Raw genomic sequence first — 27,943 nt, 5'->3', positions numbered from 1 at the left:
CCCCCTCCCCCAAATCTCCCCACCAGGACCCCCTTCATTCTCTCTCCCCCTCTAGGACCACATCCATCCGCCGCTGCCGTCCGTCTGTCCTGCCACAAGCAACGCTGGGGGGCACGGAGGATCAACCATGGGGTGCCCCCCACCCCGTATCAAAAGGGGGTGACCCTGCGTCGGCAACAACCGCAGGTGAGGCAGCGCAGGGCGGCCATGCTGAGCTGGAACAGCGTCCCGTAGTGGAACAACAACCGGTAATAGGTCCGGACAGACAGATCCCCCGAGGGGTCCGCGTACTTGAGAGCCACCAAGGGGGTGTAGAGACGGTTGGTTTGGGTGCGGAACGCCGGGCGACGGGCGCCGATCACCGCCACGATGGCCTGAGGGAGGACAAACGGCAAATCGCTTGGGTTGGGAGAGCCCCTCGGGATCATGGAGTCCAACCGTAGCCCGATAAATGTGCCCAAGAAGCTCCCGTTCACCCTCAAGTGATGGCGGCGCCATCGCTGCCCTGGGCAACCTGTTCAACGCCCAAAAACCCTTTCCATTTTGAGCCCTGAGGTGATTCTGGTGCTGCCATTTTGAGCCCTGAGGTGATTCTGGCGCCATTTTGAGCCCTGAGGTGATTCTGGTGCCACCATTTTGAGCCCTGAGGTGATTCTGGTGCCCTCGGGGCCACCATTTTGTGTTTTGAGGTGATTCTGGTGCCATTTTGAGCCCTGAGGTGATTATGGTGCCCTTGGGGCCACCATTTGGTGTTTTGAGGTGATTCTGGTGCCGCCATTTTGAGCCCTGAGGTGATTCTGGTGCCGCCATTTTGAGCCCTGAGTTAATCTTAGACTCATTTTGTTTGGAACAGCCCCTCGGGATCATGGAGTCCAACCGTAACCCGATAAACGTGCCCAAGAAGCTCCCGTTCACCCTCAAGTGATGGCGGCGCCATCGCTGCCCTGGGCAACCTGTTCAACGCCCAAAAACCCTTTCCATTTTGAGCCCTGAGGTGATTCTGGTGCCGCCATTTTGAGCCCTGAGGTGAATCTGGTGCCGCCATTTTGATCCCTGAGGTGATTCTGCTGCCCCTGGGGCCACAATTTGTGTTTTGAGGTGTTTCTGGTGCCATTTTGATCCCTGAGGTGATTCAGGCGCCATTTTGAGCCCTGAGGTGATTCTGGTGCCACCATTTTGATCCCTGAGGTGATTCAGGCGCCATTTTGAGCCCTGAGGTGATTCTGGTGCCCCCGGGGCCACCATTTTGTGTTTTGAGGTGATTCTGGTGCCGTTTTGATGTCCCTGAGGTGACTCTGGTGCCGCCATTTTGATCCCTGAGGTGATTCTGGTGCCGCCATTTTGAGCCCTGAGGTGATCTTAGACTCATTTTGGTTGAAAAAGCCCCTCAGGATCATGGAGTCCCCCCATAACCCACCCACTAAAATGGCCCCAGGAAGCTCCTCTGTTCACCCCCCAGTGATGGCGGCGCCAGCTCTGCCCTGGGCCGCCCGTTCAACGCCCCACAGCCCTTTGGGGAAGGAATCACCCCCAATTTCCACCTCACCCTCCTTCTCCACCCCCTTCCCAGCTCCGTTCCCTCCTCCCAACCCGCTCCAGCACCCCAAAACCCTCTCCAAACCTCAGCCACGGCGGCCGGGCTCTGCCCCAGCGTGGTGAAGATTTGGTGGGACGCCGGCAGATAAACATCTTTAAAATACCGCACGGTGTCCGCGTCGGCGCCGGGGAACTCGGAGCGTGAAACCTCCTCCATCAGCTTCAGCTCGAAGTCCGTGTTGACGGGACCCGGCTCCACCATGGAGACGCTGTGGGGTGCAGGTGGGTGCTCGAGGGGGGTCCGGAGCCGCTTTAAACCCCTCTGGGGTCCCCCCCGGCGCTCACAAGACGTTGAACTGGAGCAGCTGCACGGCCAAACTCTCACAAAACCCCTCCACGGCGAACTTGGAGGCGGCGTAGACGTCGTTGAAGACGATCCCTGCGGGCAAAGAGGGGCTGAGCACACCGAGACCCCCCCTTTATAGCACCCCCCATCGCGGCGTGACCCCCAAATCTCACCCTGCAGCCCCATAACGCTGCTGACCACCACGATGTGCCCGCTCTGCCGCCGCTTCATGTCGGGGAGGACGGCCTTGATCATCCTCACCACCCCGAAGAAATTGGTCTCGAAGATGCGCTTCATCTCCTCCATACTCACGCTCTCCACCGGCCCCACGTGCCCCACGCCTGCGTTATTCACTACCGAGCCATACGGGGGGCTCAGAGACCCCCCCAAAGCGCCCTATGGGGTCTATCACACCCCCCTGGTTGCTCACCCAGCACATCCACGCGCCCCCCGGGGATGCTGGCCATGCATTCGGCCACCGAGGTGTCGCTGCACACATCCAGGCGCTGGATGCTGAGCGTGGTCCCCAGCGCCGCTCCCGCTGCCGCCTCTAATTTCTCCTTCTTCCGCAGGTCCCGCATGGTGGCGATTACTGGGGGGACCCCAAAACCCAAAAAACCAGCTCGGGGGGCGACCCCGGATGCCAAGCGGGTCAAGGTCAAGCGGGGACACCGTTCGTTAAGCTGCTTGGGTAACGTGGCTGTTAATTATCCCCTGGGATTAATCCGCGGGGTCAGTGGTGGGGCGCTGGGGTTGTGGGGACACGTGGCGCTGTGTGTGTGACAACGGGTGGCACGGGGATGGGGACGGCGTACGGGGACCGCGCACGCGGGTGTGCGTCCGGCCCGGTTACACGCGTGTGCGTTCACAGCCGTGTGCTGCTCATGCTGGCCGTGTCATCATGGGCTGTCCCGTGTCCCCAGGGGGCTGTCCCTTGTCCCCAAGGGGATGTCACTTGTCCCCATGGGGCTGTCCCTTGTCCCCATGGGGATGTCTCATGTCCCTGTGGGGCTGTCCCCTGTCCCTGAGGGGCTGTCCCCTGTCCCCGTGGGGCTCTCCCATGTCCCCAAGGGGCTGTCCCCTGTCCCCAGGGGCTGTCCCTTATCCCCATGGGGCTTTCCCATGTCCCCAAGGGGCTGTCCCCTGTCCCCATGGGCTGTCCCTTATCCCCATGGGGCTTTCCCATGTCCCCAAGGGGCTGTCCCGTGTCCCCGTGGGGCTGTCCCGTGTCCCTGTGGGGCTGTCCCCTGTCCCTGAGGGGCTGTCCCTTGTCCCCATGGGGATGTCTCATGTCCCCGTGGGGCTGTCCCATGTCCCCAGGGGGCTGTCCCCTGTCCCCAGGGGCTGTCCCTTATCCCCATGGGGCTTTCCCATGTCCCCAAGGGGCTGTCCCCTGTCCCCATGGGCTGTCCCTTATCCCCATGGGGCTTTCCCATGTCCCCAAGGGGCTGTCCCGTGTCCCCGTGGGGCTGTCCCGTGTCCCCGTGGGGCTGTCCCGTGTCCCTGTGGGGCTGTCCCCTGTCCCTGAGGGGCTGTCCCTTGTCCTCATGGGGATGTCTGATGTCCCCGTGGGGCTGTCCCGTGTCCCTGAGGTGCTGTCCCCTGTCCCTGTGGGGCTGTCCCCTGTCCCCATGGGGCTGTCCCTTGTCCTCATGGGCTGTCCCATGTTCCTGAGGGACTGTCCCTGTGGGGCTGTCCCCTGTCCCCATGGGGCTGTCCCTTGTCCCCATGGGGATGTCCCTTGTCCCTGAGGGGCTGTCCCCTGTCCCCGTGGGGCTGTCCTATGTCCCCAAGGGGCTGTCCTGTGTCCCCAGGGGCTGTTCCTTATCCCCATGGGTCTTTCCCATGTCCCCAAGGGGCTGTCCCCTGTCCCCATGGGCTGTCCCTTATCCCCATGGGGCTTTCCCATGTCCCCAAGGGGCTGTCCCGTGTCCCTGTGGGGCTGTCCCCTCTCCCCATGGGGCTGTCCCTTGTCCTCATGGGCTGTCCCATGTCCTTGAGGGACTGTCCCTGTGGGGCTGTCCCCTGTCTCCATGGGGCTGTCCCTTGTCCCCATGGGGATGTCCCCTGTCCCCGTGGGGCTGTCCCATGTCCCCAAGGGGCTGTCCTGTGTCCCCATGGGCTGTTCCTTATCCCCATGGGTCTTTCCCATGTCCCCAAGGGGCTGTCCCCTGTCCCCATGGGCTGTCCCTTATCCCCATGGGTCTTTCCCATGTCCCCAAGGGGATGTCCCCTGTCCCCATGGGGCTGTCCCATGTCCCTGAGGTGCTGTCCCGTGTCCCTGTGGGGCTGTCCCCTGTCCCCATGGGGCTATCCCTTGTCCTCATGGGCTGTCCCATGTCCCTGAGGGGCTGTCCTTATGGGGCTGTCCCTGTGGGGCTGTCCCCTGTCCCCATGGGGCTGTCCCTTGTCCTCATGGGCTGTCCCCTGTCTCTGAGGGGCTGTCCCTTGTCCCCATGGGGATGTCTCCTGTCCCCGTGGGGCTGTCCCATGACCCTGAGGGGCTGTCCCTTGTCCCCAAGGAGCTATCCTGTGTCCCCATGGGGCTGTCCCTTGTCCCCAAGGGTCTGTCGCATGTCCCCAGCTCCCCTCCGCCTGGCAGGACAGTGGGTGGGGGACACAGGGACACCTCATCTCACTGAAGTGGGGTCTGTGACCTTGGGACCACAGGACGTCAAATCCTGGGGGGCTGTGGGGACAAAACCTCCAGGGACAGATCAACAGGAACCCCCCCAAACCCTGCACCTGTCCCCTCCTCGCTGGGACAGATGTGGGGCCACGTGTCCCCTTGGGGACACCGCGGGAGGGCCCCCCCCTCCCCAGCTCTCACCCTGGAAGCGCTGCTGGGGGTCCTGGGCCAGCTTGACGGCCACGGCCAGGCCGATGCCGGAGGAGCAGCCGGTGACGAGGACGGTGCGGGGCGCGGGGGCGGCCATGGCTGCGCTGGCCCACGGTCCAAAGGCTCTTATGAGATCAGGACCCGCCGTCACGTGGGAGCAGGATCAACCCCCCCCCAGGGACAGCACCGGGGGGGCCACGGGGCCGTGAGTCCCCTCCCCTACCCTTGGGGACACCCCCAGTGGGATGGGGACAGGTGACCCCCAGAGCTCCCTCCAGAGCTCCCCCCAGGACCACTCCACACCTCCAGGTCGCCCAGAGCTCCCCCAGGCTCCCAAGGTCCCCCAGAATGCTCTCAGTTCCTCCCCAGGCTCCCCAGAGCCTCCCCCAAGATCACCCAGCACCTCCAGGTCCCTCAGAGCCCCCCAGAGCCCCCTTGTGCTCCCCAGGTCCCCCGGAGCCCCCCTGAGACCGCCCAGCACCTCCAGGTCCCCAGATCCCCCTCCAGGCTCCCCAGGTCCCCCCAAGACCACCCAACATCTATAGGTTCCCTAGAGCCCCCCCATGCTCCCCAGGTCCCCCCAAGACCACCCAACACCTATAGGTTCCCTAGAGCCCCCCCCAGAGCCGCCCCAGGCTCCCCACGTCCTCCAGAGCCCCCCTGAGACCACTCAATACCTCCAGGTCCCCCAGATCCCCCCCAGGCTTCCAAGGTCCCTCAGATCCCCCCCAGGCTCTCCAGAACCACCCCCCCAAGGCCACCCAACACCTCCAGGTCCCCCAGAGCCCCCACAGGCTCCCAAGGTCCCCCCAAGACCACCCAACACCTATAGGTTCCCTAGAGCCCCCACAGTTCCCCCCCAGGCTCCCCAGGTCCCCCCAAGACCACCCCACACCTCCAGAGCCCCCCCAGGCTCCCCAGAGCCACCCTGAGACCACCCAACACCTCCAGGTCCCCCAGATCCCCCCCAGGCTTCCAAGGTCCCCCAGAGCCCCCCCAGGCTCTCCAGAAATTCCCCCCAAGAGCACCCAACACCTCCAGGTCCCTCAGAGCCCCCTCATGCTCCCCAGGTCCCCCAGAGCGCTCCCAGTTCCCCCCCAGGCTCCCCAGAACCCCCCCCAGAACCACCCCACACCTCCAGAGCCCCCCCAAGAGCACCCAACACCTCCAGGTCCCCCAGAGCCCCCCCAGACTCCCCAAAGGCCCCCCCATCCCACACCCATCAGGGACCCCCCACCCAGTCACGGGTGTCCATGGGGAGCTGGGACAAAGTGACCGAGGGTTTTTTTTGGGGGGGGGCTGCATCACCCCCAAAGCCGGGGGGGGGGACACACAAGGGCTGGGCTGGGGGGGCCCGGGGGGGGCTGTTACTGCAGAGACGAGGGTAAATATTTGCTGGGAAGTGGAAAATTTGGGGGGAGCGGAACCGAGGGACCGTGAGTCAGGGATGAGGCAATGGGGGGGACTCGGGCCAGGCGGGTCCCGGGGGGGTGGCCACAGCTGCGGGGGGGGTCCCCAAAACCTCCCACCCTGGGGGCAGTGTGGCCAGTGGCAGCTGCAGGGGGGGGTCCCCAAAACACCCCCACCCTGGGGATGCTGCACCCCAAAATCTTTGCTGTGGAGGTGGGGGGGCTCTGCACCCCTAAATTTGCTGTGGGGCTGGGAGTGGGAGGGGTCCCTGCACCCCTACACTCACTGTGGGGCTGGGAGAAGTTTGGGGGGGTCCCTGCACCCCTAAACTCACTGTGGGGCTGGGAGGAGATTGGGGGGTCCCTGCGCCCCTAAACTGTTTGTGAGGCTGGGAGCAGGTTGGGGGTCCCTGCACCCCTAAATTCACTGTGGGGCTGGGAGAAGTTTGGGGGGTCCCTGCGCCCCTAAACTGTCCATGGGTCTGGGGGCAGGTTGGGGGGCTCTTCACCCCTAATCTGTGGGGCTGGGAGGAGATTGGGGGGACCCTGCACCCCTAAACTGTTTGTGAGGCTGGGAGGAGATTGGGGGGTCCCTGCACCCCTAATCTGTGGGGCTGGGAGCAGATTGGGGTGACCCTGCACCCCTAATCTGTGGGGCTGGGAGCAGGTTGGGGGGCTCTTCACCCCTAATCTGTGGGGCTGGGGACTCCGCCGCCCCCCGCCCGTCCGCAGCCGAGCCCCCCGGGCCCGATCCTGGCGCTGGTGCCGGGTCCCGCCCGTGGGCCGGACCGCTCGGGAGGGGGGGCGGGAGCTCCGGGGGGGCCGGTCCTCCCGTCCCGTCCCCTCCCGTCCCGTCCCGTCCCCTCCCCTCCCTCAGCCCCGACGAGCCCGGAGCGGGCAGGGCGGGTTCGGAGCTCCGGTACCGGCCACCGAGCTCCGGTACCGGGCAGCGGTTCCGCGCCCCCCCCGCGCCGGGCATGGAGCCGCTCCCGGTGCTCGCCGCCCTCCTCGCCGTGCTGCAGGGGCTGCCCCCGGCCCGGCCAGGTAACGCGCTCCGCGCTGTCCCCCCCACGCCCACGCGTGTCCACCATCGCCACCCACCCCGCTACCACGGGGGGGCTCGGGGGCCACCGGCGGGGTGAACCCCGCGGTCCCAGCGGGGCGACACGGGTGTCCCCAAAGGGATCCCCGCTGCTGTCGTGCGTGGGGTGTCCCCCCGACCCGGGGGACCCGCCAGCGCATTCAGCACCACGGACAGGGCCTGGGGGGGCCCACGGCGGACACGGTGGGGGGGTCGGGGTACCCGTGGAGGGGGGACCTACCGGGATGTGGGGTTCAGGGGGTCTCCTGTGGGGTGGCACAGTGGGTGACAGTGACCCCCCCCAGAGTGTTCTCCGTGGGAAAGGGGGACCCCCCCCGGGGCAGGGTGCACCCCCCAGGTCCCCTGGCACCCTCAGGGTGGGGGTGCAGATGGGGTGGGGGGACCCCGGACGCCTGGGTCCCCTGGCTGGCCATGGGGCAGCGTGGGGGGGTCTGGGGGAGCACCTGAAGCGTCACTAACAGGATTAGCACCCGTGTGGGGGCTCCCCAAGGCCATGGGGGGGCCGTGCCCCCCCCGCCAAGATACCACTTGGCTTTATGGCACCACTGTGTCCCCCCCGAACCCCCCACGCCCGGCTCTGCCATCCAGAGGGGCCACTCCAGGGCCACCCATTAGACCTCTATGGGGGGGTTCCCAGCCCGGGGGGGGGCCCCCTCATCACCCCCCCTCTCCCTGGGGATCCCCGGCAGGAAACCAGCCCCATGTGCGGGGGTCAGGAGGGCCTGAGAGCCAGCTGGGCCGGGGCGGGGGGGTCAGCGCGTTCCCAGCCCAGCCCTGGCCTCTGGTGGCCCAAACCCGGCTTGGGGGGGGGGGGCAAGGGTAATTTGGGGTGCCTCCCACCCCCTGATCGTGCTGCGGGGCTGCCCGGACAGGTCTGTGCGGCAGGGGGGTGGGCGCTGCCGCGGGCGGGGGGCCCCGCGCTGTCTGATGTGGCTGCAGCCGCGGCCCCCCCACGCACACCTGGCTGTGCCGGATTAACCCTCCATGGTTGGGGTCTGTGTCCCTGGGGGGGCGACGCCGGCACCCCAACCTCCCCACACCCCCAGCTGGGCGCAGCTGAGGGGTGACGGGGGGGGTCTGTGGGTGACGGAACCTGCTCGACCCACGGGGTGCACCCGTGTTGTGGGGTGCTCCCATGTTATCGTGGGGTGCTCCTGTGTCGTTGTGGGGTGCACCCATGTTGCGGGATGCACCCATGTTGTGGGGTGCACCCGTGTTGTTGTGGGGTGCACCCCTGTTATTGTGGGGTGCTCCTGTGTTGTTGTGGGGTGCTCCTGTGTTGTTGTGGGGTGCACCCCTGTTATTGTGGGGTGCTCCTGTGTTGTCATGGGGTACTCCCATGTTGTGGGGTGCACCCGTGTTGTCATGGGGTGCACCCATGTTGGCGTGGGGTGCTCCCATGTTGTTGTGGGCTGCTCCCATGTTATTGTGGGGTGCACCCATGTCATCGCAGGGTGCTCCCGTGTTGTTGTGGGGTGCACTCGTGTTGTTGTGGGGTGCACCCATGTTGTGGGGTTATCCCATGTTATTGTGGGGTGGTCCCATGTTATCATGGGGTGCTTCCATGTGATCATGGGGTGCACCCATGTTATCGTGGGGTGCTCCTGTGTTATCATGGGGTGCTTCCATGTGATCATGGGGTACACCCATATTATCGTGGGGTGCTCCTGTGTTATCGTGGGGTTCTCCCCTGTTATCGTGGGGTGCTCGCATGTTATTGTGGGGTGCTCCCGTGTCGTTGTGGGGTGCTCCCATGTTATTGTGGGGTGCTCCCGTGTTATTGTGGGGTGCTCCCATGTTATTGTGGGGTGCTCCCGTGTTGTCATGGGGTGCACCTATGTCGTTGTGGGGTGCTCCTGTGTTATCGTGGGGTGCACTCATGTTGTTGCGGGGTGCACCCATCTTGTGGGGTGCTCCCGTGTTATCATGGGGTGCTCCCGTGTTATCATGGGGTCCTCCCGTGTTATCGTGGGGTGCTCCCATGTTGTTGTGGGGTTATCCCATGTTATCGTGGGGTTCTCCCGTGTTGTCATGGGGTGCTCCCATGTTATCGTGGGGTGCTCCCATGTTGTTGTGGGGTGCTCCTGTGTTATCGTGGGGTGCTCCCGTGTTGTCATGGGGTGCTCCCATGTTATCGTGGGGTGCTCCCATGCCGTGGGGGGGTGCAGCGCGAGCCCAGGGGCGGAGGAATGCGGGGAAGGAATGTGACAGCCCCCCCGGCCCCCCCCCGGCCCTTGCACCCACACAGCTGCCTGGCCCCGGGCCGGCCCGGCTTGGCCGCCACACGCAGGGGGATGGGGCCGTGGCCCCGGTCTAACCGGGGGGTGTCACCGGAGGGTCCCCACCCCTGAAATGTCCCCCGTTCTCCCCACAGCGGTGCCCGTGGACGTGCTGCGGACCCTGGGCATGCAGGACGGCCGCGACGGCGTCACCGTCACCGCCGGCATCTGTCCCCAGCGCCCGGGGACGCAAGACCCCGACTTGGCTTTCCGCGTGGACAACCGCACCCAGCTCAGCGCGCCCACCCGCCAGCTCTTCCCCGGTACAGCACCCATTGCTTGGATCTCCTTTGGGGGTGCAGAACCGCCTCTTGGGGGGGTCCCTGATTGTCGTCCCTATTCGCAGGTGGCTCCTTCCCCGAGGACTTCGCGGTGCTGGCCACGGTGCGTGCGCGGCGTGGGAGCCAAGCCTTCCTGCTCTCGGTGTACGACGAGCGCGGCGTGCAGCAGCTCGGCGTGGAGATCGGCCTCTCGCCCGTCTTCCTCTACGAGGACCACGAGGGACGGCCACCCCCCGAGCGCTACCCCGTGTTCCGCAGGGTCAACCTGGCCGACGGCAGGTGAGGGACAAGGAGGGGGGGGACGCGTTTTTGGGGGACCCGCGGGTCCCTCTTGCTGCCACCAAGTCCCGTCTCCGCAGGTGGCACCGCGTGGCGTTGGCCGTGGAGGGCACCAACGTCTCCTTGCTGGTGGATTGTCACCTCCTGGCCACGCTGCCGCTGGAGCGGGGACCTCAGCCCCTCGTTAGCACCGAGGGGGTGACAATTTTTGGGGCGCGGCTCTTGGATGAGGAGGTTTTTGAGGTGCGTCCCTCCCCACATCCACGTCCCAGAGGCCTTGGCTGGCCCTGGTAGGGAGGGGTCTGGGAAAGGGGGGGACCCGGTTATGCTGGGAGCCGCCCTCTGTCCCTAAGGGCTGTCCCTGACCCCAAGGGCTGTCCCTGTCCCCAAGGGGCGTCCCTGTCCCCGTGGGGTGACCCGATTCCTCTCCCTGCATTCCTGCCCGCTGCAAATGTCAAGGCAAAGAGACAGCATTGAGGCGAGCGGGGGCGGACCCCCCCAGCCCGTTTTGTCCCCAGCAGGCAGACAAGTGTCCCTTTGTCCCCTTTCCCCCTCCAGGCCACCCCTGGCTCTTGCACCCATATCCAGGGCGTGCGTGGGCACCCGTCGGGCCCTGGGTGCGAATTTGGGGGGTCAAACCCGCCACCCCCTCGTGTCCCCCACTTGTCCTTTGCCACAGGGTGACGTCCAGCAGCTGCTGTTGGTGGCCGACCCCGAGGCCGCCCGCTCCTATTGCCACCTCTACATGCCCGACTGCCACCAGCCCCTGCTCTACCCGCTCCTCACGCCCTTCCCGGAGGAGGTGAGCGCCCAAACTGGGGAGGGGGATGGCTGGGACCCCGTGGAGCTCCATGGGGGGCTCACAGTGCCCTTGACACCCCCATTTTTGTCCCTGTCCCCTGCAGAGTGACCTGGAGCCCACGGCTGCCCCACGGAAGAAGGGCAGGAAGGGGAAAAGGAAGGGCAAGGGTAAGGGCAAGAAGAGGAGGAACAAGGAGCTACCGGAGCAGCACGAGCCCTCCACACCCTCCGTTACAGCCAGCCAGGTAGAGAACGCAACTAACTAACCCACTCTGCTGCTGGTTAACCCACCCTGGTTAACCCAGCTCTGCTAACCTGCAACGTGCCGGCGCTGCCGTGGCTCAACCCCTTGCGCCAGCACCCAAATCTGGCTTCAAATCCCAGCGACTCCGGGTGCTGAGCCCAGTGCGTCCTGGAGCCGCACATGGAGCTCCTGCCTTGCCTTCACCCAATTTGGGGCAAAACGGGCTGGTTTCGGTCACACTGGCCCCTGTGGAGCCGAACCTTTGGGTCTGGTGGACATGGCTGCGGGTGGTTTTGAGCGGCTTCTCGCAATGATTTGGGGTAGCCCAGTGGCTGGTGTGTCCTCAGGAGGGTGCTGAGCTGTCCCCACAGCTCCTGGCCCTGGGGGGCAGCCCCCCACCTCCGCCTTTGGCCCTGTTGGCTCTGGAAATGGGTCAGGGCTGCAGCTGGGGACGGTGCCGCCGGCCAAGGGTGGCCCGGGGGACCGTGGCCCCTCCTGCCGATGACTCAACCTTGGCCCTGGCGAGCGGGGAGAGACCCGACGAGGGGTGGCCGTGCTCCAGGTGCTGCTCGGAGCCAAGGTTTGGGGGGGAACGGCCGCCCCCGCGCCCCCGAGCAGCAGCTGCCCAGCCCTGGCTCGCTGTCCCAGCGCTTTGTCCCAAAAGGGGGAACGGCACCGCTGTCCCCAATCCAAGCAGGGGGTGTGGCGGGGTGGGCATGTCCCCAATCCACTCGTGACCCCCCCAAAAGCATCCCCTGGTCCTGCGGGACCCCCCGAGGGGTCAGCACCTCCCTCTGCCGCAGCGCTCCCTTCCTCACCCTGCGCCCTTTCCGCATCGCCCAAGGCCAGCGCGCCCACGCCGACGGTGCCGTCCCCGGAGGAGAGCTCCGTGTCACCCGTCCCCTCCAGCCTTGTCACCACTGTCAGCGTCACCCTGAACGGCACCAACCCCTTCGAGGTACCACCGGTGGCTGGGGGAGGCAGGGGAGGTTCCCCTCACCTTGTCACCCCCCAACATGTCCCCGTCCCTTAGGATGCTACTGAGGAGCTTGCGCTTGAACTTGAGGATGGGGGTGGCAGCACGGAGCTGCCGGGCTACGAGGACGACGGTGACGGGGACCCCGCGAGCCAGGAGCGGTTCGGCCCCGCCGAGCGGGAGGGGATGGTGATCCAGGCTGCCCAGGTGATGCTGGGGACGGGGATAGGGACCCCCCAGTTATGGCCGGCTGAGCTGGGGCCACGGGATGGGTCTGGGGGCCATGGGATGGGTCTGGGGCCATGGAATGGGGTCTGGGGGCCACAGGACAGGTCCAGGGACCACAGGATGGGTCCAGGGGCCTTGGGATGGGTCTGGGGCCATGGAATGGGGTCTGGGGCCACAGGATGGGTCTGGGGGCCATGGGATGGGTCTGGGGCCATGGGATGGGTCCGGGGCCACAGGATGCGGTTCAGGGGCCACAGGACAGGTCCAGGGATCGCAGGATGGGTCCAGGGGCCATGGGATGGATCTGAGGCCATGGGATGGGTCTAGGGCCACAGGATGGATGCAGGGACCACAAGATGGGTCCAGGGCCGCAGGATGGGATCAGGGGCCACAGGATGGGGTTCAGGGGCCACGGGACAGGTCCAGGTGGCACAGGATGGGTCTGGGGCCCACAGGACGGGTCCAGGGCCACAGGAGGAATGCAGGGACCACATAGGTGGCTCGAAGCCATCACCCGAGTCCGGCTCTCAGCCGTTTCACCCCCCCGTGTTTTTCAGGAGCCCAGTCTGAAGGGGCAGAAGGGCGAACCAGCCATCGTGGAGCCAGTGAGTGAGACACAACCCCCCCAAAAAGGGCCACATGACCCCCAGCCCTCCTGTGACACCCCGGGGCCACCATGGGAATGGTTGGCAGGACGGGGCTCGTTCTCATCTCCTTTAGGGTCGGCGATTCGAGGGGCCCCCGGGACCCCCAGGCCCTGCGGTGAGGAGCTGGGGGGGGCGAGGGGGGAACACGGGAGGCGCCGAAGCGTTAACGCGCTGCTGTGCTCGTGCAGGGGGAGACGGGTCCCCTGGGACCACCGGGACCACCAGGGCTGCCCGGGGACCCCGGCGATCAGGTACGGAGGAGACGGGGGGGCTGTGATGGGGCTGGGGGGCTGTGATGGGGCAGGGGAGGCTGTGATGGGGTGGGGGGGCTGTGATGGGGCTGTGATGGGGCAGGGGGGGCTGTGATGGGGCAGGGGAGGCTGTGATGGGGCTGTGATGGGGTGGGGGGGCTGTGATGGGGCTGTGATGGGGCAGGGGGGGCTGTGATGGGGCTGTGATGGGGTGGGGGGGCTGTGATGGGGCTGTGATGGGGCAGGGGGGGCTGTGATGGGGTGGGGGCTGTGATGGGGCTGTGATGGAGTGGGGGGGCTGTGATGGGGCAGGGGGGGCTGTGATGGGGCAGGGGAGGCTGTGATGGGGCTGTGATGGGGTGGGGGGGCTGTGATGGGGCTGTGATGGGGCAGGGGGGGCTGTGATGGGGCAGGGGAGGCTGTGATGGGGCTGTGATGGGGTGGGGGGGCTGTGATGGGGCTGTGATGGGGCAGGGGGGGCTGTGATGGGGTGGGGGCTGTGATGGGGCTGTGATGCAGTGGGGGGGCTGTGATGGGGCTGTGATGGGGCAGGGGTGGCTGTGATGGGGTGGGGGGGCTGTGATGGGGCTGTGATGGGGCAGGGGGGGCTGTGATGGGGTGGGGGCTGTGATGGGGCTGTGATGGAGTGGGGGGGCTGTGATGGGGCTGTGATGGGGCAGGGGTGGCTGTGATGGGGTGGGGGGCTGTGATGGGGCTGTAAGAGGCAGGGGGGCTGTGATGGGGCTGTGATGAGGCAGGAACGGCTGTGATGGGGCTGTGATGGGGTGGGTGGGCTGTGATGGGGCTGGGGGGCTGTGATGGGGCAGGGGGGACTGTGATGGGGCAGGGGGACCTGTGATGGGACAGGAACGGCTGTGATGGGGCTGTGATGGGGTGGGTGGGCTGTGATGGGGCTGGGGGGCTGTGATGGGTCAGGGGGGCTGTGACAGGACTGTGAGGGGCAGGGGGGGCTGTGATGGGGCAGGGGGCTTTGATGGGGCTGTAAGGGGCAGGGGGGACTGTGACAGGGTCAGAGCCGCCCCGCGGCAGGCGGGAGGGGGCCGCGGTGTCCCAGTGTGTGCCGGGGCGTGCCGGGGCATGCCGGGGCGCTGGAGCTGCAAGCCCTGAGCTGACAGCTCGTGACAGCGCGGTGACGGCTCAGCCCCCCCCTCGCCCCCCCACCCCAGGGTCCCGCGGGACGGCCGGGGCTGCCGGGAGCCGACGGGATCCGCGGCCCCGCGGGGACCATGATCATGTTGCCCGTAAGTTTTGGGGACGGACAGGACCCTCGGGGACAGCTCTGGAGGTGACACCAAGCTGGCTGTCCCTGGGGGGGGCTGGGGGCTCCCCACACCCCTCATCTTGCTCCGTACCCCCCCAGTTCCAGTTTGGGGGGGACTCCCTCAAGGGCCCCACCGTCTCTTTCCAAGAAGCCCAAGCCCAAGCGATCCTGCAGCAGGCAAAGGTACAGACCCCCCCGGGACCCCCCCAAACCAGCCCCCCCATTTCTCCTCACCCCATCCTCCCTTCTTCCCCCAGCTCGCCATGAAGGGCCCCCCAGGTCCCATGGGGCTGACGGGCCGCCCGGGACCCCTGGTGAGTACTGGGTCAATGTGGAGTGTGTCCCCCCCCAAAAACTGCGCATCTCGAACCTTCATGGGGGGGTCTCCGTGCTTTGTTTTTGTAGGGTCTACCTGGACACCCAGGCCTGAAAGGAGACGCAGGGGACATGGGGCCACGGGTGAGAAAGAGGGGTGGGGGGTGACACCCTTGGGAGGGGGCTGGTGAGCCCTGACCCCCCCCAAACACTGTTTCCCCCCAAACACTGAACCCCCCAAACACTGACCCCCGCCGCTTTTCTCCATCAGGGTCCCCGGGGGTTGCAGGGGCCACCGGGGCCACCGGGGAAACTGGGCAGACGGGTAAGAACCGGAGGGTTTGGGGTTCTGTCACCCCCAAATGTCACAGTGCCCCTTTGCCGGGGGGGGCTCTGAGTTCTGGGCCCCTTCCCACCCCCCTGGACTTGTCTTGCAGGGTCGCGCTGGAGCCGACGGTGCCAGGGGACTCCCGGGGGACACCGGCCCCAAGGTCTCGCACGGGGGGTGACATCGGTGCTGGGGGGGCTTGGTGTGGCCGGGGGGGACAAGAGCTCAGCCTCATGCTTGTCTGACCCCCCCAGGGTGACAGGGGCTTTGATGGGCTGCCGGGGCTGCCGGGAGAGAAGGGCCACCGGGTAAGTGGGACCTCGGCATGTCCCCTCCTGTCACCCTGTCCCCACAACCCCCCTCACCCTCTCTCTTGTGCAGGGTGACATGGGGGGGGCCTCAGCATGTCCCCTCCTGTCACCTTGTCTCCGCACCCCCCTCACCCTCTCTCTTGTGCGGGGTGACATGGGGGGGGCCTCAGTGTGTCCCCTCCTGTCACCTTGTCTCCGCACCCCCCTCACCCTCTCTCTTGTGCAGGGTGACATGGGGGGGACCTCAGCGCGTCTCCTCCTGTCACCCTGTCCCCACACCCCCCCTCACCCTCTGCCTTGTACAGGGTGACTTGGGGGGGGCCTCAGCGTGTCCCCTCCTGTCACCTTGTCTCCGCACCCCCCTCACCCTCTCTCTTGTGCAGGGTGACATGGGGGGGGCCTCAGCATGTCCCCTCCTGTCACCCTGTCCCCACACCCCCCCTCACCCTCTCTCTTGTGCAGGGTGACATGGGGGGGACTTCAGCGCGTCCCCTCCTGTCACCCTGTCCCCACGCCCCCCCTCACCCTCTCTCTTGTGCAGGGTGACATGGGGGGGACCTCAGCGCGTCTCCTCCTGTCACCCTGTCCCCACACCCCCCCTCACCCTCTCTCTTGTGCAGGGTGACATGGGGGGGCCTCAGCATGTCCCCTCCTGTCCCCATGTCCCCACGCCCCCCTCACCCTCTCTCTTGTGCAGGGTGACGTGGGGAAGCCAGGACCAGCTGGCCCCCCCGGGGAGAAAGGCGCCAAGGTGAGGAGCGGAGGGGGACATGGGGACACATGGCCCCTGCTGGTTTTGGGGGGGTCACATTCAACTCTGCTCTGTCCCCGCCCAGGGCTCCGATGGCCTCCCGGGACCTCGGGGACAACCGGGGGAACCTGTGAGTACCAACCTGGCTTCTCCCCCAACCCAAAGAGCGGTGGGGTGGGGGGGGACAAGTTTGCCCCCCCATTTTCTTCTTGTGGCTTTTTGGGGAAGAGATTTACGCACCAGGCTCCCCAACCCCGGGGAATTTGGGTTGCTGGGGTCACCTGAACCCCCCCTGACTCCCTGTCCATGTCCTTAGGGTGCGCGAGGCCTCATCGGCACCCGTGGCCCCCCTGGCCCCCCTGGCCCACCGGTATGAGACACCTGTCCCTCTGTCTGTCTGTCTGTCTGTCCCCAAGGGGATTTGTCTCTGTTACCCATCACCTTGGGGTGCAGTGTCACCCTGACCCCCCCGTTCCTCCACAGGGTGCCAGCGGCATTGATGGGGCACCAGGACCCAAAGGCAACGTGGTGGGTGTCACTGGGTGCCCCCCAACCCGAATTAAGCCAGGAAGAGGGGGGCAACACTACTGGGTGCTCTTGGGGGGTGCTGGGGGGGATCAAGGGGGGTTTTTTACTTCGCTGATGGACTTTGCCCCCCCACAGGGAATCCAAGGGGAGCCAGGACCCCCGGGACAGCAAGGGAACCCCGGGCCGCAGGTACCGCTGGTGCTGGGAGGCAGCGGGGTGTCCCCACAACACTGGGGGGTCCCCAGTCCCCCCCCATCACCCCGCTCTGTTCTGCAGGGTCTCCCCGGCCCCCAGGGCCCCGTTGGGCTCCCAGGAGAGAAGGTGAGTGGATTTTTGGGGGCGGGGAGGAGGTTCCAGAGCTACCCCAGCTCCGAGTGGGTCCTGGGGGGCCCCGGGGGTGTCCCCTTGGTGTCCCCATGTGTCCCCTTTTCACACAGGGCCCACCAGGGAAGCCAGGAATCCAGGGGGTGGCTGGGGCCGATGGGCCCCCGGTGAGTACAGGCTGGGGGGGTCACTGTGTCCCCTGGGGGGGTCACTGTGGTCCCCAGCACAGCGGGGACACCAGGGCAGTGTCACCGTCCCCGTGTGTCCCCACAGGGTCACCCTGGCCGAGAAGGACCAGCTGGAGAGAAGGGCCTCCAGGTGAGGGGCTGTCCCCGCAAAGCCCCACATGGGGGGGTAGGATCCCATTTTTTTAGGGGGGGTCCCCATTTTTGTCACCTCTCTTTCTGTCCCCAGGGCCCCGTGGGTGCCCCTGGTCCCGTTGGTTACCCGGGACCCCGGGGGGTGAAGGTAAGTGGATCCCCCACCTCTGCATGGTGTTGGGGGGGACAGGGGGTGTCCCCCGTGGGTTGGGGGACACACAAGCCCCTCTGTGTCCCCTCTGTGTCCCCTCCGTGTCCCCTCTGCAGGGAGCGTTCGGCGTGCGGGGCCTGAAGGGCAGCAAGGGGGAGAAGGTAAGAGGGGCCCCATGGGACAGGGGGGTCCTTGTCCCTGCTCTTGGGGCTCACTCATCCTTGTGGGTGGGGGGGACACTTGGGGACAGCCCCTCTAGTGGGATTTGGGGCTCAGCTCCACATTGTGACCCCCCTAGCTGGGGCTTGTTAATGCATTCTCATCCCCCCCCCAAAAAAATGTGCCTTTGTTTCAGGGAGAAGATGGATTCCCCGGCTTTAAGGGGGACATGGGCCCCAAGGGGGACAGGGTAAGTGGGGTGTCCTGGGGGGGTCATGGGGGTCCCCTCACCAGGGCTGTGAGGGCTGTGGGTGCCACCAAGCCCCAGGTGCAGGACACAGCTCTGTTGAGGTGGGGGGACACAGTTGGGGACCCCAGGGACGGGCCCTGTGTCTGTTGGGGATAACTGGGGAGCAGCTGTGTGATTTGGGGGACAGCTGGGGACCCCTGTCCCCCCCAGCGTGCTCCCCCCTCCGTGCTCCCGTTCCAGGGTGACCAAGGCCCACTGGGTCCCCGCGGCGAGGACGGTCCCGAGGGGCTGAAGGGACAGACGGGTCCCCTGGGGGAACCGGGTGCTCCTGGCCCTGCAGGAGAGAAGGTGAGGGGACCCCTGTGTCCCCTCGTGTCCTCTCATGTCCCCCCATGTCCCCCGTGTCCTCTCATGTCCTCCCATGTCCCCCTGTGTCCTCTCATGTCCTCCGTGTCCTCTCATGTCCCTCGTGTCCTCTCATGTCCTCCCATGTCCCCCGTGTCCTCTCATGTCCCCCGTGTCCTCTCATGTCCTCCGTGTCCTCCCATGTCCCCCATGTCCTCCCATGTCCCCCGTGTCCTCTCATGTCCCCCATGTCCTCTCATGTCCTCCTGTGTCCCCCATGTCCTCTCATGTCCCCCATGTCCTCCCATGTTCCCCCGTGTCCTCTCATGTCCTCCCGTGTCCCCCGTGTCCTCTCGTGTCGCCCGGTGTCCTCTCATGTCCCTCGTGTCCTCTCATGTCCTCCCGTGTCCCCCATGTCCTCCCATGTTCCCCCGTGTCCTCTCATGTCCTCCCGTGTCCCCCGTGTCCTCCGATGTCCCCCATGTCCTCTCGTGTCCCCCATGTCCTCCCGTGTCCCCCCATGTCCCAGAATGTCCCCCCGTTTCCTCTTGCATCCCCCTGTGTCCTCCCATGTCCTCCTGTGTCCTCCCATGTCCTCCCGTGTCCCTCCATGTCCCAAAATGTCCCCCCGTTTCCTCTTGCATCCCCCTGTGTCCTCCCATGTCCCCCGTGTCCCCTCATGTCCCCGTGTCCCCACAGCTCAGCTCCACTCTCTCCCTTGCAGGGCAAACTGGGGGTGCCAGGTCTCCCAGGGTATCCGGGGCGCCAGGGCCCTAAGGTGAGCACAGGGGAGACTTTGGGGTGTCCCCAGGACCCCAAGTGCCACCTCAGCCCGGGTTGTCACTTGTCCCTTTTCTCCTTAGGGCTCCACCGGCTTCCAGGGTCCCACGGGGCTGGTGGGCGAGAAAGGCAAGAGGGTGAGTCAGGCCTGTGCCAGTGTCACACTGTCCCCCCTCCCTGTCCCCCAAATCCGGCTCTGTCCCCCCGTCCCCATGGGGCCGTGCTCGGGCTCGCCCTGTCCCCTGGGGGACACTGCGGGGGCTGCTGTCCCCATAACCTCCTCTGTCCCCGCAGGGCAAGGCCGGCCAGGCCGGGCAGACGGGACAGCGGGGGCCACCGGTGAGCCACGCGCTCCCTGCCCCGTTCCCCAGTTCCCAGCCCAGTTGCCCAGTTCCTACTCCAGTTTACCAGTTCCCAGCCCAGTTCCCCAGTTCCCAGCTCAGTTCCCAATCCCCAACCCTATTCCCAGCCCAGTTCCCCAGTTCCCAGCCCAGTTCCCAATCCCCAACCTCATTCCCAGCCCAGTTCCCAATCCCCAGCCTCATTCCCAGCCCAGTTCCCTACTCCACTCCCATCCCAGTTTCCCAGTTCCCAACCCAGTTTCCCAGTCCCCAACCCCATTCCCAGCTCAGTTGCCCAGTTTCCCAGTTCACAGCCCCATTCCCAGCCCAGTTTCCCGGTTCCCAGGCCCATTCCCAGTTCCCAGCCCCATTCCCAGTTCCCAGCCCCATTCCCAGTTCTCCAGTTCCCCAGTTTCCCAGTTCCCAGCCCCATTCCCAGTCCCATTCCCAGTTCTCCAGTTTCCCAGTTTCCCAGCGCCATTCTCAGTTCCCCAGTTTCCCAGTTTCCCAGTTCCCAGCCCCATTCCCAGTTCTCCAGTTCCCAGTTTCCCAGCCCCCCCTCACCTCTTTGCCCCCACCCGCAGGGTCTCCCGGGGGAGCGGGGGCTGCCCGGCCCCACAGGGAAACCCGGCCCCAAGGTGAGTGCGACCTTGACCTTGTCCCCACTGTCCCCGTGTCCCCACTGTCCCCGTGTCCCCATCGCTTGCCATGGGGGGGGCGCTGCCAGTGGGGCTGATGTTGAGGGGGGGTCTTTGCTGTCACCCTCTGCCTCTTTCTGTCCCCACAGGGAGATCCCGGCCATGATGGAGCCCCCGGCGCCGTGGGCGAGAAGGTGACGGGGATGTCCCCAGGATGGGGACAACGGGGTGCTGGGTGTGGGGACCAGTTCCCCACCCCATTCCCAACCCAGTTCCCCCCCCCAGTTTCCCAGCCCCATTCCCAGTTTCCCCCTCCCATCCCCTGGGTGCTGGGGGGACCCCGGGGGGAGCCGCTGACCAGGGGTTTTCTGTCCCCCACGCAGGGTCCCCAAGGTCCCCAGGGACCCAACGGCTTCCCAGGCACCAAAGGCCCCCCTGTAAGTGGTGACAACCGCGCGTGGTCCTGGCACGACGTGGGGGGACAGTGGCTGCCATATCCCCCCCTCCCCTTGCTGTGCCCGGGGGGGGGGGTGCCGCAGAGGGGGGGTCCCTGACACAGGGTGTCCCCCCCTGTCCCCTCTGCTCCGCACAGGGTCCCCCTGGGAAGGACGGTTTGCCGGGACACCCGGGCCAGCGCGGCGAGCCGGTGGGTGCCCCACTTCCCTGGGGTGGGGGGGGACACTGGAAATACGCAGCGTTCACCCCCCCCCTTCCTCTCCTCTGCAGGGGTTTCATGGCAAAACCGGCCCCCCCGGCCCCACGGGGGTGGTGGGACCGCAGGTGAGGATGGACACAGGGGGTGTTTAACTGTGGGGGGGTGATGGACCCCCCCCCAGAATCTCACCCCGCGTTCTCCCCGCAGGGTAAATCAGGCGAGACAGGGCCCGTGGGGGAGAGGGGGCACCCTGGCCCCCCCGGCCCCCCCGGGGAACAGGGGTTACCTGGTGGTGCTGGCCGAGAGGGAGCAAAGGTAGGAGCCGCACTGGGGGGGTCCCACCGCTCACCGGGACCCCCACACCCTAGAACGAAGTGGGGGGGCTGGGGTGACCCCCACAGGGCTCTGTGGGGGGGGGCAAAGCTCTTTGCTCCTCCTGTCCCCTTGTAGGGTGACCCCGGCCCCCCCGGCAGCCCCGGGAAGAGCGGCCCCCCCGGCACCCCTGGCTTCCCCGGCACACGGGGGGCACCCGGAGAGACGGTCAGTGCTGCTCGGGGTGGAATGTGGGTCTGGGCCATGGGGGGGGGCACTTCTAACCATCCTCCTGCCCCCCCAACAGGGTCCGCCTGGCCTGAAGGGGGGAGAAGGGCCCCCCGGCCCGCCCGGCCCCACGGTGAGTACAAAGCGTTCGGGGGGTTACTGGAGTTTTGGGGGGTCCATAGGAATATCTGCGCTCCTTGGGGAGCAATTTTGCACCCCCCCACCCCGGCTTAAAATTGGAGAGGAGGAAGATGGGGGGGGTCTTCCCACGTCCCCCCCCCCGTGTCTCTTTTCTCCCAGGGTTCCCCCGGCGAGCGAGGCCCCACGGGGGCAGCTGGAGGCATCGGGCTGCCGGGCCGGGGGGGCGCGCAGGGCCCCCCCGGTCCCATTGGCGAGAAGGGCGCCCCGGTAGGTGCGGGGGGGGCGTGCAGGGAGGGGACGAGCTGAGTGTCGCCCCCCCCAGCCCCTCAGCCGTTTCCTCTTCCCCACAACAGGGCGAGCGGGGGCCCATGGGACCGGCCGGGCAGGATGGGATCCAGGGTCCTGGGGGGCTCCCAGGGCCAAGTGGCCCCCCCGGCCCTGCCGGAGAGGATGGGGACAAGGTAAGTGGGGGGGGGGCACCCACACACACCCCTCCTTGTCACTCCGGAGGGAACGGACCCCAGGCCGAGTGTTGGGGACGAGTCCCCTCGCAGATCTGGGGGACACTTGGGATGGGGGGCAGGTTTCACCTAAATGGGGGGGCGTTCCCTGAGGTTGCTGTGTCCCCCCCCCTCACCACCGCAGGCTCTCACCCCATTTTCCCCTTGGGACAGGGTGAGATGGGGCTCCCCGGCCAAAAGGGCAGCAAAGGTGACAAGGGCGATGCGGTGAGTCTGGGGGGTGCTCTGTGTATGTGGGGGGGCTCTCCAGGGGGTGGGGGGGACATTTGGGGCTGCCCTAACCCTATGTGGGCGCTGCTGTCCCACAGGGCCCCCCCGGACCAACAGGGATCCAGGGACCCATGGGGCACCCCGGTCCTGCGGTGAGTAGCTGCTGAGCACCCTGACCCCCCCCTGGATTAAACTCCCCGTCCCCTGCCCCCCCGCCCCACACTTTGGGGTCTCTATGGGGCAGGCGGTGCTGACCCCCCCTTTCTGTTGCCAGGGAGCGGATGGGGAGCCGGGGCGCCGGGGGCAGCAGGGGATGTTCGGGCAGAAGGGGGACGAGGGATCGCGGGGACACCTGGGCCTCAGCGGCCCCCCCGGCCTGCAGGTGAGGACTTGGGGGGGGGCACAAGGGACACACGACTTGGGGCACCTTCTGCCTTGCCCTGAGGGGCCTGCAGGCCCCCCCGGGTAACCGCTGCTCCCCCCAGGGCATGCCGGGCCCCCCCGGTGAGAAGGGCGAGAATGGAGACGTTGGCCCCATGGTAAGGAAACCCCCCCAGTGTGTGCCCCCCCCCCCCCCAATCTCCATTCCACCTGGGAGCTGCATGGCTCAGCCCCCCTTTACATTCTGACCCCCACTTTGCATTCTGACCCCCTCTTTACACTCTGACCAACCCCTTTACATTCTGATCCCCCCTTTTCAGTCTGACACTCGTTTACATTATGACCCCCCTTTACATTCTGACCCCCCCTTTGCATTCTGACCCCCCCTTTGCAGTCTGACCCCCCCTTTGCAGTCTGACCCCCTCTTTACATTCTGACCCCCCCTTTTCAGTCCGACCCCCCTTTACATTCTGACCCCCCCTTTTCAGTCCGACGCCCGTTTACATTATGACCCCCCTTTACATTCTGATCCCCCCCTTTACATTCTGACTCCCCCTTTACATTCTGAACCCCCTTTGCGGTCTGCCCCCCCTTTACATTCTGAGCCCCCCTTTGCAGTCTGTCCCCCCTTTTTCAATCTGACCCCCCTCTTTACATTCTGACCCCCTCTTTACATTCTGACCCCCCCTTTGCAGTCTGACCCCCCCTTTGCAGTCTGACCCCCCCTCTTTGCTCCCCGCAGGGCCCCCCCGGCGCACCAGGACCCCGTGGGCCGCAAGGACCCAGCGGTGCCGAGGTGAGTACGGCCCTGGGGGGCCCGGGGGGGTCCGTTTGGTGTCCCCGAGGGGGGGTTCACCCCATCCTCCTGCTTTAGGGCCCCCAGGGGATGCCGGGCGGCGTGGGGCAGCCGGGCGCCGTGGGAGAAAAGGTAAGGCCCACTTTTGGGGGGGGCAATGGGGGGCAGAGCTGTGTGTCCCGCCCCCCAGCACCCGGCAGCATCTACCCTGTTGGTTTTTTGCCCCCCCAGGGTGAACCGGGTGAAGCGGGAGACCCCGGAGCCCCAGGGGAGCCCGGACCCCCCGTGAGTATCCCCGAGGGGGCCAGGGGGGTCTTTTAGGGACAAAACAGGGTGGGGGGGCAGATCCCGCTGTCCCTGGCTGTGCAAAGCACAGGCAGAGCTCCTGGGGGACATTTTTAATGTCCCCTCCCTGCTCTGATGTCCCCCCCGCCTTGGCAGGGTGTAAAAGGGGACGTGGGGGAGAAGGGGGACGCGGGGCCATCGGGGGCAGCGGGACCCCCCGGCAAGAAGGGGCCACCGGGAGACGACGGAGCCAAAGGCAACGTGGTAAGTGGGGGGGGCACTGCCCGGAGCCCCCGTGTCCCCCCCCGGTCACCCTCCGGTCCCGCTGTCCCAGCAGGCCAAGGGTTTGGGGCTCCCTCCCAGTGTGCCCCCCGCCCCGTGTCCCTTTCTCCCCACAGGGTCCCATCGGCTTCCCGGGTGACCCCGGCCCCCCCGGAGACCCCGGTGTGCCGGTGAGTAGCCCCCCCTCATCCCTTCGAGGTGACACTGTGCTGTCACTGCTGTGTCACCCTGGGGTGGCGATGGGGTCCGGAGGTGCCGGGACCCCCCTGTTCTCTCCCTGGTGCTTCTCAGTGACCCGACAACCCGGGGGGGTAAAGTGGGGGGGTGCTCACTGTCCCCTGTGTCACAGGGGCTGGACGGCGCCGCTGGAGAGAAGGGTGACAGCGGGGACCCCGGTTTGCCGGTGAGTGGGACAACTGGGGGTGTTGTGGCTGCAGAATGCGGGGGGGGGTCACATTCCCAGCGGGGGGGCTGTGACTGAGCTGTGCTGCTTCCTTCCCCCTCCTCCACGTGTCCCCCGGTCCTGGCTGTGGGACTGTCCCCTTGTCCCAGCTCTGGGATTGTCCCCTTGTCCCCTCACCCCAAATTCCCACTGGAATCATTTCAGGGTCCCCCAGGAGCATCAGGGGAGCCGGGTCCCCCGGGCCCCCCCGGCCGGAGGGTGAGTAAGGGAAGGGCGATGGTGACATGGGGGGGGACACAGCGTGGGGTGACGTGTGACGGCTGCAGCTCCCGCTGTCCCTGTCCCCTCACCCAGGGACCCGTGGGACTGATGGGGCGCGAGGGCCGGCAGGGCGAGAAGGGTGCCAAGGTGAGTGGGGGCTCCCCAAACCCCCCCCTTTGAAAACCCTGGGGGCAGGAGCAGACCCCCCCCTCCTTGCAGAGGGGTGCCAGCCCCCCAGCTCTGTCCTTGTGTCCCCAGGGACAACCGGGCACCGAGGGGCCACCCGGGAAGACGGGCCCCGTGGGGGCGCAGGGACCGCCGGGCCGGCCGGGCCCCGAGGGGCTGCGGGGGATCCCCGGCCCCACCGTGAGTCGGGGGCTGCGTGGGGACGTTCCCCGTGTCCCCAAAGCCCCAGCTGGGGGACATCCCCGTGGGCACCAGGGGTGTTGTGGGGGGGCCCCTCTCCCACACCGGCTCTCTTGCAGGGTGAACAAGGCTTGCTGGGGGCTCCGGGCCAAGTGGGACCCCCCGGTCCCCTGGTAAGTTGGGGTGAGAGAGGTGGGGACCCCCGGGTGACCCCGGGTGGGGACATTTTGGGGTGCGCGACACCCTCCTCTTGCAGGGTCCTGTGGGTTTGCCTGGCCTCAAGGGAGACCCCGGCCACAAAGGAGACAAGGTGAGAGGAGGTGACAGTCGCACAGGGTCACCCCCATTTGTCCCTGAGCCCCCCCCGCCCCGGTCATTGGGGTGGGGGGGGCTGTGTGACACTGTCCTCTGTCCCCAGGGCCATGCTGGCCTGATCGGGCTCATTGGGCCACCGGGAGAGATGGGGGAGAAGGGAGATCAGGGGCTCCCCGGCATCCAGGGCCCCCCTGGACCCAAAGGAGACCCTGTGAGTGTTTGGGGTCTCCCCTGAGCTTTTGGGGGGGGAGGGGGACACGAGGGACAGGGGGACATGGGGGTGACGCTGTCTCTATCCACAGGGTCTGGCTGGCCCCACCGGCCCCACCGGCCCCCCCGGCCCCCCTGGGCTCTCGGTGAGTGTCTCCCTGTGTTGGGGGGGTCACCAAGGGGCTCCTGCCCACCCTTAACCCTCCCGGGGGGCGTGGAGGGGCAGGGGGGAGCCCCAGCCCCAGGGAGGGGACACAGGGGCCCCAGCCAGTGTCCCTCTCCTCTTTTCTCATCCCGCAGGGTCCCTTGGGGCAGAAGGGCTCCAAAGGCTCCCCGGTGAGTGCTGGGGAGGGACAGGGACAGCAGGGGGGGGACACAAATGTGCTCCCAGGGGACAACATGGGGCCTGTCCCAGCGCCACGGGGCTGAGTCGTCTCCCTTAACAGGGTGCTCTGGGTCCCCGAGGCGACACCGGCCCCCCCGGCCCCCCGGGACCACCGGTGAGTACAGGACACTTTGGACAGACACCTCGTCACTCTGTCCCCTCCCTGGGGGGGCTCTAATGTCCCCTGTCCCCCCCATCCGCCGCTCACCCCATCCACCCAGGGCCCCCCGGCCGAGCTGCTGGAGCCGCTGCCCTCGAGCCGGAGGCACCGTCGAGCGGCCGAAGGGGCCGGGGGGGAGCAGCAGGACCCCCCCCACGGCACCGAGGGGCTGGAGGAGGTTTACGCGGCGCTCAGCTCCCTGCGCGGCGACGTGGAGCGGCTGCGGCGGCCCCTGGGCACCCCCGAGAGCCCCGCGCGCGTCTGCCGGGAGCTCCAGCTCTGCCACCCGCAGCTCCAGGACGGTGAGGGGTTTGTTTGAGGGGGGGACACGCAGCGAAACGTGCCCATGGGCAAACCCCGATCTGTCCGTCTGTCCGTCCTCCCCAGGCGAGTACTGGATCGACCCCAACCAGGGCTGCTCGCGCGACGCCTTCCGCGTCTTCTGTAATTTCACCGCCGGCGGCGAGACGTGTCTGTTCCCCGATAAGAGATTTGAATCGGTGAGTTCGAGAAGCTCCAGGTGTCCAAACCCCCCCATATCAACGCTTCCTGGGGGGGGGACATGATGGGGGCAACTTGGGGTTCGCTTTGTCCCCAACACCGCGTCACCCCAGGTCCGTCTGGCCGCGTGGAGCAGGGAGAAACCGGGGACGTGGTACAGCACCTTCAAACGGGGCAAGAAGGTGGGTGCTCCGCAAGCCGGGGGGGCCACCAACGTCACCCCCATCCCCTGGGCGTGCGTCCCAGCCGCTCTCCCGTCCCCCCCGCAGTTCTCCTACGTGGACGCGGACGGGAACGCCGTCGCCGTCACCCAACTCACCTTCCTGCGGCTCCTGAGCGCCGGCGCCCGCCAGAACTTCACCCTCCTGTGCCAACACGCGGCCGCGTGGTACGACAGCCGCGCCGGCTCCTTCGCCCGCGCCCTGCGCTTCCGCGGGGCCAACGATGAGGAGCTGGGCCACGGCCACCCGGCCGCCCCCGTGCGCGCCATCCACGACGGGTGCCAGGTGGGTCACCGGGACCCCACGGTTCCATCCCCGTCACAGAATCCCAGTGTCAGGGGTTGGAAGGGACCTCAAAGCTCATCCAGTGCAACCCCCCAAGCGGGAACACCCAGCTGAGGTGACACAGGAAGGTGTCCCCGTCCTTGAGCAGAGGGGCCACAACTGGACACACTATTCCAGATGGGACACACTATTCCAGATGTGGCCTCCCCAGGGCAGAGCAGAGGGGCAGGAGAACCTCTCTGACCCACTGACCACCCCCTTCTAATCCCCCCAGGTCCCATTGGCTTCCTGGCCACAAGGGCCCAGTGCTGGCTCAGCCCACAGCACCCGCTATTCCCAGCTGGGCTCCCATCCAAGCGCTGACCGGGCCCGACCCTGCTTAGCTTCCCACATCAGACCAGATGGGGCGTTCTCAGGGTGCTATGGCTGTATAGATTACATATATGTATATATATATGTTCCCCAAGTATATCCTGATAGTATCTGAACTAAAGGGCAGAGTAGAGGGGCAGGAGAACCTCTCTGACCTACCGACCACCCCGCTTCTGTCTACCCCAGGTACCAGTGGTCTCCCATCCAAGCACTGACCGGGCCCGACCCTGCTTAGCTTCCCAGATCAGGTGTTCTCAGGGTGCTATGGCTGTATATATTATATATATATATATATGTTCCCCAAGTGTATCCTGATAGTATCTGAACCAAACCCTTTTTTCAAGGACAGCATAGAGGGGCAGGAGAACCCATCTGACCTATTGACCACCCCCTTCTAATCCCCCCAGGATGCGATTTCTCAGCTTTTTAGCCTTTTTCTGTGCTAAGGGAGAGAGCAGGACCCCTTCTCCTTGGGGGGGAAGCTGTGCCGGGGCTCCATCCTCCTGCCACCCCCTCTTTCCACATTGATCCCCATTAATGTCACCCCTCAGCCTCCTCTTCTCCAGACCCCAGCTCTTTGTCCCTTTCCTCACACGGCAGATGTGTCACCCC

At 66.5% G+C, this 27,943-nt stretch overlaps 2 protein-coding genes across 4 annotated transcripts in view; one reads left to right on the top strand and one right to left on the bottom strand.

Annotated features, from left to right (window-relative positions):
- Positions 1-86: 86 nt before the first annotated feature.
- COL5A3 (collagen type V alpha 3 chain) overlaps positions 87-27,943 on the top strand; it is a 28,624-nt gene continuing 767 nt past the window's right edge. Inside the window, exons 1-67 of one of the 3 annotated variants that reach the window (XM_071800649.1) lie at positions 87-186; positions 2,455-2,573; positions 9,607-9,774; positions 9,858-10,071; positions 10,152-10,314; positions 10,751-10,873; positions 10,977-11,117; positions 11,961-12,074; positions 12,150-12,299; positions 12,878-12,925; positions 13,041-13,082; positions 13,156-13,218; positions 14,406-14,480; positions 14,600-14,683; positions 14,758-14,814; positions 14,906-14,959; positions 15,087-15,140; positions 15,253-15,306; positions 15,398-15,451; positions 16,152-16,205; positions 16,291-16,335; positions 16,522-16,575; positions 16,689-16,733; positions 16,869-16,922; positions 17,010-17,054; positions 17,171-17,224; positions 17,331-17,375; positions 17,472-17,525; positions 17,645-17,689; positions 17,884-17,937; positions 18,178-18,285; positions 19,007-19,060; positions 19,146-19,199; positions 19,357-19,401; positions 19,988-20,041; positions 20,191-20,235; positions 20,425-20,478; positions 20,634-20,687; positions 20,768-20,821; positions 20,904-21,011; positions 21,147-21,236; positions 21,316-21,369; positions 21,537-21,644; positions 21,731-21,838; positions 22,052-22,105; positions 22,207-22,260; positions 22,383-22,490; positions 22,594-22,647; positions 23,232-23,285; positions 23,364-23,417; positions 23,517-23,570; positions 23,727-23,834; positions 23,969-24,022; positions 24,202-24,255; positions 24,460-24,513; positions 24,610-24,663; positions 24,775-24,882; positions 25,002-25,055; positions 25,139-25,192; positions 25,301-25,408; positions 25,500-25,553; positions 25,708-25,743; positions 25,854-25,907; positions 26,014-26,254; positions 26,340-26,452; positions 26,567-26,635; positions 26,723-26,959. In XM_071800649.1, the coding sequence (XP_071656750.1) occupies positions 2,462-2,573; positions 9,607-9,774; positions 9,858-10,071; positions 10,152-10,314; positions 10,751-10,873; positions 10,977-11,117; positions 11,961-12,074; positions 12,150-12,299; positions 12,878-12,925; positions 13,041-13,082; positions 13,156-13,218; positions 14,406-14,480; positions 14,600-14,683; positions 14,758-14,814; positions 14,906-14,959; positions 15,087-15,140; positions 15,253-15,306; positions 15,398-15,451; positions 16,152-16,205; positions 16,291-16,335; positions 16,522-16,575; positions 16,689-16,733; positions 16,869-16,922; positions 17,010-17,054; positions 17,171-17,224; positions 17,331-17,375; positions 17,472-17,525; positions 17,645-17,689; positions 17,884-17,937; positions 18,178-18,285; positions 19,007-19,060; positions 19,146-19,199; positions 19,357-19,401; positions 19,988-20,041; positions 20,191-20,235; positions 20,425-20,478; positions 20,634-20,687; positions 20,768-20,821; positions 20,904-21,011; positions 21,147-21,236; positions 21,316-21,369; positions 21,537-21,644; positions 21,731-21,838; positions 22,052-22,105; positions 22,207-22,260; positions 22,383-22,490; positions 22,594-22,647; positions 23,232-23,285; positions 23,364-23,417; positions 23,517-23,570; positions 23,727-23,834; positions 23,969-24,022; positions 24,202-24,255; positions 24,460-24,513; positions 24,610-24,663; positions 24,775-24,882; positions 25,002-25,055; positions 25,139-25,192; positions 25,301-25,408; positions 25,500-25,553; positions 25,708-25,743; positions 25,854-25,907; positions 26,014-26,254; positions 26,340-26,452; positions 26,567-26,635; positions 26,723-26,959 (5,193 nt within the window). In that variant the 5' untranslated portion in view covers positions 87-186; positions 2,455-2,461. Of the gene's footprint in view, positions 187-1,713; positions 1,819-2,454; positions 2,574-6,988; positions 7,175-9,606; positions 9,775-9,857; positions 10,072-10,151; positions 10,315-10,750; positions 10,874-10,976; positions 11,118-11,960; positions 12,075-12,149; positions 12,300-12,877; positions 12,926-13,040; positions 13,083-13,155; positions 13,219-14,405; positions 14,481-14,599; positions 14,684-14,757; positions 14,815-14,905; positions 14,960-15,086; positions 15,141-15,252; positions 15,307-15,397; positions 15,452-16,151; positions 16,206-16,290; positions 16,336-16,521; positions 16,576-16,688; positions 16,734-16,868; positions 16,923-17,009; positions 17,055-17,170; positions 17,225-17,330; positions 17,376-17,471; positions 17,526-17,644; positions 17,690-17,883; positions 17,938-18,177; positions 18,286-19,006; positions 19,061-19,145; positions 19,200-19,356; positions 19,402-19,987; positions 20,042-20,190; positions 20,236-20,424; positions 20,479-20,633; positions 20,688-20,767; positions 20,822-20,903; positions 21,012-21,146; positions 21,237-21,315; positions 21,370-21,536; positions 21,645-21,730; positions 21,839-22,051; positions 22,106-22,206; positions 22,261-22,382; positions 22,491-22,593; positions 22,648-23,231; positions 23,286-23,363; positions 23,418-23,516; positions 23,571-23,726; positions 23,835-23,968; positions 24,023-24,201; positions 24,256-24,459; positions 24,514-24,609; positions 24,664-24,774; positions 24,883-25,001; positions 25,056-25,138; positions 25,193-25,300; positions 25,409-25,499; positions 25,554-25,707; positions 25,744-25,853; positions 25,908-26,013; positions 26,255-26,339; positions 26,453-26,566; positions 26,636-26,722; positions 26,960-27,943 lie in introns of those variants that run through there. The other 2 variants (XM_071800648.1, XM_065859229.2) reach the window with 2 other exon arrangements.
- On the bottom strand, positions 150-4,865 carry RDH8 (retinol dehydrogenase 8). Its single transcript, XM_065859218.2, has 6 exons — positions 4,713-4,865; positions 2,313-2,474; positions 2,056-2,235; positions 1,882-1,975; positions 1,622-1,805; positions 150-374 (listed from the first exon to the last, which is right to left on the bottom strand). Exons 1-6 carry the CDS (start codon positions 4,816-4,818, stop codon positions 150-152), a joined length of 951 nt encoding a protein of 316 aa, XP_065715290.1. The 5' UTR covers positions 4,819-4,865.

Source organism: Patagioenas fasciata, chromosome 32, assembly GCF_037038585.1.
Source record: "Patagioenas fasciata isolate bPatFas1 chromosome 32, bPatFas1.hap1, whole genome shotgun sequence".
In the NCBI taxonomy this organism is placed as follows: Eukaryota; Metazoa; Chordata; class Aves; order Columbiformes; family Columbidae; genus Patagioenas; species Patagioenas fasciata.
This window is presented reverse-complemented; position numbering and strand designations above follow the sequence as displayed.